The 8,390-nt window shown below is 38.6% G+C and overlaps 1 protein-coding gene across 1 annotated transcript; it reads right to left on the bottom strand.

Moving 5' to 3' along the window:
• Positions 1–457: 457 nt before the first annotated feature.
• Positions 458–1,794, bottom strand: LOC101891954 (splicing factor 3B subunit 4). Its single transcript, XM_005191208.4, has 3 exons — positions 1,634–1,794; positions 1,494–1,577; positions 458–1,436 (listed from the first exon to the last, which is right to left on the bottom strand). The coding sequence occupies exons 1-3, from the start codon at positions 1,665–1,667 to the stop codon at positions 559–561; spliced, it is 996 nt and encodes a 331-aa protein (XP_005191265.2). The 5' UTR covers positions 1,668–1,794; the 3' UTR covers positions 458–558.
• Between the last annotated feature and the right edge of the window lie 6,596 nt (positions 1,795–8,390).

Below are 8,390 nucleotides of genomic sequence, written 5' to 3'. Positions count from 1 at the left end.
AGTACTAGTAAAAAATATCAATTTTCTTGCATTACTCTGGAACCGGTTCTAGTAACCCATCATGTGACCCCTTGTTGGATAGGTATTTTCATAAGCTTTCAAATTATCTCCATTTTGTAGAACCGGATAAAAACCGAATATTGTATCTGAACTTTCGGGTCGAATAACCGGGTATTTCCCCCACAAAAAAATTACTTTGCCGTAATCAGATTAAAAATACCTACCTGTGGTAAAAATTTCAGAACGATCCGAGCATAGCCCCTATGTTGATTCTCTTGATGATAAAAAGAGGCTTCCAATACCAACAATATGAAAGGAAAGGTATATATAGCGTATTCACTCTTTTTAGAAACTGATTTCCTAGGTTTTAAATTTTCGCTTCACGAATGTTGGACTAACTTTCTCATCACAATTTTAAGATTCTTTGTAAAAACGAAGTGAAAGTTTTAACACAATGTTGTCTATTCACCTTTTACAATATATTAAAAATATTGGTTCTTTCCCACTACACAATTTTCATTTACAAAGTTATTTTTAGTTTTAATAACAAAACTATAATTAATATTGGAAACTAACTGGTTGCTCGCCGTTAAATTGTGTGGGTGGGTACGATACTGGAGGAAAATTGGCAGATGGTCTCCAGTTTGGGGGAGGCGGAGCCGGAGTTCCAGATGACCAGGCGCCTGGTGGTAACATTCTGGGTGGCGGAGGAATTCCAACTGGAGGAGGTAGGGTTTGAGCACCACCAATAGGCGGTAGGGGGGGTGGAGGCACAAATGAAGTCTGTGGTGGAGGAACTGGTGGAGGTGGGGGTATCATTGACGACGTGCTCGCTGTTGGAGGGGGAGGTGGTGCCAACAACGGAGGTGGAATAATTTGTCCTGGCAAAACAGGAATCATAGTTGGAACTGGAGCATCCGCAAAAAGCTGATGCGGCCTGTCGGCGTGAGAAGATGGATTTTGCGCAGCTAAAAGCCTTTCCGCTGCTGATCCGTGACGTTCGCCTTTCGAGTCTCTTTTGAATGCGTACGACACAGATATTGGTCTATTGCAAAGATATTGTCCGTTCATTGCATCCATTGCTGCGTCCGATGCCTCGAAACTGGCAAAGTTTATAAAAGCGAAACCTTTAGAATTGCCAGTTTCAGGGTCTCGCATAATCTTTGGAGTTTGCAATATTACACCAAATGCTGAAAATGTATCGTAAAGCAGCTTTTCGTCAACTTCGGAGTCTAGATTTCCGATAAATATATTTGCACCCACATCCAAATTCTTTTGATGAGCAGATGCTTTATTTACTCTTATTGGCTTCCCATAAAGCTTTATCATGTTCATTATTTTTATGGCATAGTCCGCATCATCTTCACTTAGAAATTCCACAAAGCCATAACCTTGGTGCATTTGCGTCACTCTGTCTTTCGGCATATGAACATTTACTATAATATCACATAAAAATTAGTATCAATGTATGTATGTATTACAATATAACTCACCCACTGGGCCTCCTTGAACAAAAAGTTCCCACAGCAAAGTTTCCGAAACTTTATCATCCAGCCCACCGACATAAATCGTAGCATCTACACAAAATACTTGGTAAATTTAGCACAATCTTCTGATAAATATTTATACCTACCTTGATTTCTTTCCGCAATCGGTCCAGCAGCCATATATAAATTCGTCAACACAGTAATTCACGATTTCGACACAAATAGAAGGGAATAATAAATTCATTATGCTTTATCCTGTTCTAAATCGGAACTCATCAGCCAAATAATGTAGCGGTCTTACGACGCTTTTACGTTAGAAGCGCATAGCGTACCAAAAGACTGTCGGACAAACTGATTTCTTATAGTACGTTTACATTCTGCCAGATTTAATAAAACTTGGAATAAATTGACGAGACCGACCCATGGCAGAAGAATACAGGTAGTTGCATCAACGCTTGGCAGCATTGATATGTCAAAAAAATTTTAATTGTTGTTTCAAATATAAGCAGATTTTGATATGTTTTCTTATACTACGTCATTCGGAGGCTATTATAATTCGCGTTTTTTCAATAATTTTTACAAATTTAAATAATTTTTTTTCAATTCCAAAATTGGTTTGACAGTTCATTGTCCCAGCAGCTGTTTCGACGCGTCTACCTATATTTTTCTACCATGAGACCGACCCCTAGTCTCATCTCAAAGAGCAACGAGCAGATCAAGGAAAGATAATAATATTTATAAAATTGACATCCTAACCTAACAAACCCGAGTAGGTTTGGCACAATTAAATCCGAATGGTGTAGCTGCCTCTATTCGTATTGGGCCCTTACCGTGGCAGAAGAATACAGGTAGATCCATCAACGCTTGGGAGCATTGATATGTCAAAAAAATTGTAATGTTTTTTCAAATATAAGTGGATTTTTATATGTTTTCTTATACTACGTCATACGGAGGCTATTATAATTCTCGTTTTTCAACAATTTTTACAAATTTAAATAATTTTTCATTCAACATTTTCAATTCCAAAATTGGTTTGACAGTCCATTGTCCCAGCAGCTGTGTCGACGCGTCTACCTATATTCTTCTACCATGGCCCCTACGTCAACATAGTAATATGTTTTCGTTGCAGTTCCTGCTTGGGTGTTACCGGTAGAGTCATCCCCACAATAATATGGTGGATACAACTGGATGACGAAGATGTGCGTGACGTCTGCCCGGCGTGTGATACAAACATACCCAACTCACTCCAGAATATCTCTGCTTACAGCCCCTTAAAGTAGCCGAATTTTTAAACCTGGAGCCAGATTAGCAGAATACAAATATCCACATGTACTACTGTTACAACAACGACATTAAATTCTGACAAAATTTATATTTATAAATCCACCGTATATGCACATATCAGTGACGGGAACCCGTTTCCTATGTAGGAAATTTGACAAGGTAAATTGCTGAAAATCAGTGATGGATATGCTGATTCGAATTGACTTTACCATCCTTATTTTACCACGGAATAAACAGTTTTCTGAAAAACGGGTTTAATATAAAAATATAATTTCATTAAAGGGTGGTGTTGTATTTATTTTGTAATAAAACTAGTAATTTTTTGAAAATAATTTGTATTGCAATAAGTAGGCTTCGAATTTATGTGTTCACAATTTTTATATTTTTCATCCTCTCTGCTTGCATTGTTAAATTAAAATTTGCTTAATAATTTTCCTATCAGAATTATTCAAAATTATATCCAACAAGTTGTTTTCATTTATTTGATATTTTTTGGCTATTTTTCAAATGCCTCGTATAGAGCGAAAAATGAATGAAATGTCTGGATGTTCTCTCAAAAATATGATCCTAAATGATCAATCTTTCAATTCCGTGCCAAATTTGTTTAATATCATTAATGCGAGTCCCGCTGTTTATGTTTTTATTTTTCAAAACAATAAATACCTACCAAAAATAGGCAGAAGTCGGGCACACTTAGAAAAAAAATGTAATCAGCTGGTAGCTCTACCTTACCTTTTTATTCAACCATGGATCAAACCCCATCCTTTAGAATGTACTGGCCGATGGTGTTCTAATTTCGACCACCACTTACCCCAAGTTCTATGGGGTCACATTCGATAGCCTGTTTAAGCCGTCCGCGCATTCCACAGCTCGCTACGAAAAGATTGGAAGTAGAGACGAGGTTCTCAAGTTTCTAAACGGCAGCACTAAGGGAGCTGATAAGGAAACCTTGTTGATCTCTTACAACACGACCTTAGTGTTACCCAGTGGAAAAATATTCAGCCCCGCCAATAATATTCATGACACCTGTCCGTCAGATCTTACTGTTTTTTTTTTTTTTTTTTAATAATATTTTATATATAAAAAATCTATTGTTGTTCGTTGGCAATTGAGTCAGTTGAGAACAGCTGGACCGGTTTACATATTTTTTTTCTTTAAACGTTCGTTATACCTCGAGTTAGGGTTTTGTGCAAAGAAATGTTGGCTACGGCCACTTTAAAAAAAAAATTGTAACATGTGTTTTAATTCACAGTGTTTCTAAAAATTTTACAAAATTATAAATTTTTCTTTAACTAAGATACCATATAAATTGAAAAGAATTTGTCAAACAATTTTATAGATCAACCTATGATATGTTTTATAATTCTCTCGCATCGTGATTCGAAAGAGCAATTTAAGTCGCAGAACTCGCAATGGTTCAAGTCAATTATTTCCGATCAAATCAAACCGCGGAGTAACCCCAATAGCGGAATCTATTCGACGTACCCCAGAACAACATGAATTTGCAAATGAAGTAGATATGCAAATAATGGCATATAATCATTCAGTAGTATCGACTCAAATGTCACTGCAAGAAGACAAATATATGTTGCAGCCAATTGTTGAGCAACTGCAATTTGCAATCATCAGCATATAGGAACACTGTTTTCGATAATTAAGACGCCATGATGCGTATTGCAACATCGAATTCAAATTTGCAAGTGAGTGACGAGATTTACAATGAGGCTTTGACATGAATTGAGGATATGTGCTTGATAATGTCGAACAAGACATTATTTGCATAGGCATGGCAGCTCCCAATCATCTGGTGCACAACCCATTTAACCCAGAGTTGCGACTCGATAAGCAATATAATTGCGATGCCTTGAAAGAATTAGTTTGATCAAACGTTTCCCCTGTTAAATCGACTACAAAAATATGCTTATATTAGTATGATGAAAGTTGTAAACGATGGAACTGAAGATATCTTTTTTACGCTCGCGGTGGATTTTGATTTTGGCAACGATACGCTCGCAGAATGATATTGCACTTGCACTTCCTTCATCAGGAATTGCAGCTAAGTTGCTGGAAGACGGTCTAACTGCAATTAAATTGCAATTGAATACGCAAATCAATGGAAGTCCAACATGCAACATTTTCAGGAAGAGTACTATGGCCAAAGTTCTGTAACAAAGCAAACTGATCGTTTACGATGAGTACACAATGGTGTATGAAACAATCAAAATCTGTTCGGAGGGGCGATGATTCTGTTGCCTGGCGATTTTCGACAAACATTGCCAGCGATTCCACGGTCAACTCCAGCCAATGAACTTTTTTGCGACGAAAAACATTGATGTCGACGACATGTCAGGAAATAGCTGTACCGGCAGGTATTGTTCATGACGTTTAATAAAAGAAAAATTATTATGCAAATTTTAATTTAACAATGTAAACAGAGGTAATGAAAAATAAAAAAATTGTGAACACAAAAATTCGGAGCCTACTTAGTGCAATAAAAATTATTTCCAAAAAATACTAGTTTTATTACAAAGTAAATACAACACCACCCTTTAATGAAATTATATTTTTTTATATTAAACCCATTTTGTCAGATAACTGTTTATTCCGTTATAAAATTAAGAAAGTAAAGTCATTTCGAATCAGCATATTAATCTCTGATTTTTCTATAATTTACCTTGTCAATTCTCCTACATAGAGATTTGTGATTTGTGTATATACGATGGATTTATAAATATAAATTTTGACAATGAGATGTCAAATGAATAATTAAAATAAAAAATTGTAAACATATGATTGCATGACTTTACCTTCTTCACTTTACCATGGATTATTCTTAATTTTTGCACATACTACAAACCCAGGTACTCTTCCTTGAAAACATCACTAACATATTGATAAATATGTTTCTCCTTGAATGATTCACTGGTTTTTTGACCATTTTCATTTTTTTTATAAATTCCAAGACAATATTCTTTTTCAGAGTTTAATCTTTTTGTTATAGCAGTAGTACTCTGCTAATCTGGTTCAATTTCCAGGTTTTAAAAATCGGCTACCTTAACGGGCTGCATATATATATTCTATATATTTTGGAGTGAGTTGCGTAGGTTTGGCGGTGCAGTTAAAGAGGTGCAGCGTATTGTGAAGGCCTGTATCACACGCCGGGCAGACGTCACGCAAATCTTCGTCAATTCGTGCCCAATAAGAATTGAGACGGCTTCACCATCCTGAACGTAATTACGCCAAAACTACTATGGTTGTTGTTGTTGTAGTAGCTCAAATATCTGTGTTCGTCCGGTTTCCATTTTTCTGACTCCAGTCTCAAAAAGGATGCAACCTGTATGGGTTGTGGCCATAACGAGACTGGAGTTAGGTGAGAAGGCTTGGCTGGGCAGCGAAATAGTTGCAGCGTGTCATGTGAGCCAGTGCGACGGGACGGGGATGGTCTCCTAGCACAATGGCTTCTGAGACCGCATTAGAGTGAATACTATTATGTTGATCTAGAGCAGCGCTGCTCAAGAAAAAATATCCCTTTCCAATCAAATTTCTCTTTGCTTATTTAAATCCAGAACAAAACAGTGTTAAGTTATAATTTATAAAAATATTTTTTATCCATTTGCTTTATAAATTATTTGGCAAGCATTCATGTTTAAAACCAATTAAATGGAATCGTAAAATATAAAGAAATACTGAATTTTAATTTTCTCATAAATAATCTGTTTTTGTCGGCTCATATTCAAGAACACGGTTTTGAGCAGGGCTTATCTAGTGGCTCCCTCGTATACCTCTGTACCTCTCTCTCTAGATCATGAAGGTCTTTCCTAACGTGCCTTTGCGGAGGTTGCCTATCCACAAGATGTTTATTCGGATGACTTTGTCTATAACACCCAAGCAGGTATTTCATTGACAGCATTTTGTTATGCTGTCGCACCGGTAAGACCTTCGCCTCCTCATGTAGGTGATCGACAGGTGTCATGAGAAGTCACCCTGTTGCGGTTCTAAGGGCGGCATTCTGGCAGGACTGAACATTTTCCCACTGCGTAGCACTGACGTTGGCGGACCACACCGGTGCCGCATAGTTTACCACAGAGCGGCTATCGCGTTGTAAGAGGTCAACAAGGTTTCCTTATCAGCTCCCCAAGTACTGTCGACCAGAGACTTGAGGACCTTGTTCCTACTTCTAATCTTGTCGCAGATAGCTGTGGTATGAGCGGACGACATAAAGAGGCTATCGAATGTGACCCCTAATACCTTGGGGTAGTTGATGGTCGGAATTATAGCACCATCGACCTACATATTCAAGGATAGCCCCATCTCCGCAGTCCATATGGTGAAAAGTTTGGCCGTCGACTTAGTGGCGGATATCTTCATATTCCTCGCAGTGAAAAAGGCGGTAAGATCAACAATGTAAGCGTTTAACCGATAGCAAATATCATCAATAATGGGTCAGGACGCCACGAGCGTACAATCATCTGCGTACGTTATAATCTCTATGCCGTCTGGAGGGCGTGAATGCCAGAAAGGTAGAGGTTAAACAGTTCCGGAAATATCACCCCACCTTGGGGAACTCCCTGTTTAACTCTACAGATGCTTGACTTCTTGTTTCTGAATTCCACGTACGACTGGCGTCCACACATGTAGTTTACTATCCAACGTTTTAAACTTGGCCGGAGGGCGAGGCGCTCAATGTCCTCGAACAGTGTGGCATGATTGACTGTATCAAAGGCTTTTGATAAACGGCCTGCTCTGGTTGAGACCTCTGCTGACATGTGTGGAAGTGCCGCGTAAAGCTGTTGTTGTACTGTAAATTTTTCGGAATCTGTGTTAATGATTGGCTGCTGGGAAACACTCTCTTATGCTGGGAAGGAGAAAAGACTCAAGCGTCTTTGCTACTGGTGACAAAAGTGATAACGGCCTCTATGAATCACTTTTGCTGGCATCCTTGCCTGGCTTCAGTAGCGGGCCCACCCTGCCCATTTTCCAGGCATCGGGAACTAGCAGGGTGGCTAACGACCGATTCAGGAGCTTTGTGTGATACTCAACTCCTGGTTCATCCAGCTGCTTCAACATTACCATTGAGATTCCGTCAGGACCAAGCGCTTTGGATGAATTTGCGCTTCTGATGACATGTGTAACATCTGCCAACGTAAATTGTTGTGGTACCTCCTCGGCTGGAAGTTATCGTTCACGGCGTAGTATTCTTCTCTTTGCCCTGTCACTCTCGGGGTGCTCTACAAACTGCCGGTTAAAATAACACGCGCGCCTCTTCGGATCTGTCACTTCTACGCCGTTAAATGAGACAGACGTCCTTTTTCCCGACGTCCTTTTTCCCAGGGTTCGAGAGCGACTTAACCGTTGCCCACAATTTACTCGTTCTGGTACTGTTGTTGCAATGCTTCAGATATTTTGTTTGCGATTTGCGGGGTAAAGGGGGAATATGCAAAGCAAACCAATGTAACAAAATAAAGTAAATAAAAACACAATAGCGGGGTTAGTTTTAAATATAAATAAGGCAAAAGCCAGGCTTTATTATAAATAAATATAAAGGATTTTGGTAAACAATATTACCTTAAATTGCACGATAGCGGGGGAGAGCCTTCGTTCGTATCGACGCGATAGAAG

The sequence above is a fragment of the Musca domestica genome, unplaced genomic scaffold (genome assembly GCF_030504385.1).
Source record: "Musca domestica strain aabys unplaced genomic scaffold, Musca_domestica.polishedcontigs.V.1.1 22, whole genome shotgun sequence".
In the NCBI taxonomy this organism is placed as follows: domain Eukaryota; kingdom Metazoa; phylum Arthropoda; class Insecta; order Diptera; family Muscidae; genus Musca; species Musca domestica.
This window is presented reverse-complemented; position numbering and strand designations above follow the sequence as displayed.

Bases quoted from the DNA above. Each gene is read 5' to 3' on its own strand.
- LOC101891954 (XM_005191208.4), bottom strand. From the start codon at position 1,667: ATGGCTGCTGGACCGATTGCGGAAAGAAATCAAG. The intron at 1,578-1,633 runs GTAGGTATAAAT...TATTTTGTGTAG, and splicing joins GATTGCGGAAAGAAATCAAG to ATGCTACGATTTATGTCGGT. The intron at 1,437-1,493 runs GTGAGTTATATT...GTGATATTATAG, and splicing joins TGTTCAAGGAGGCCCAGTGG to TAAATGTTCATATGCCGAAA.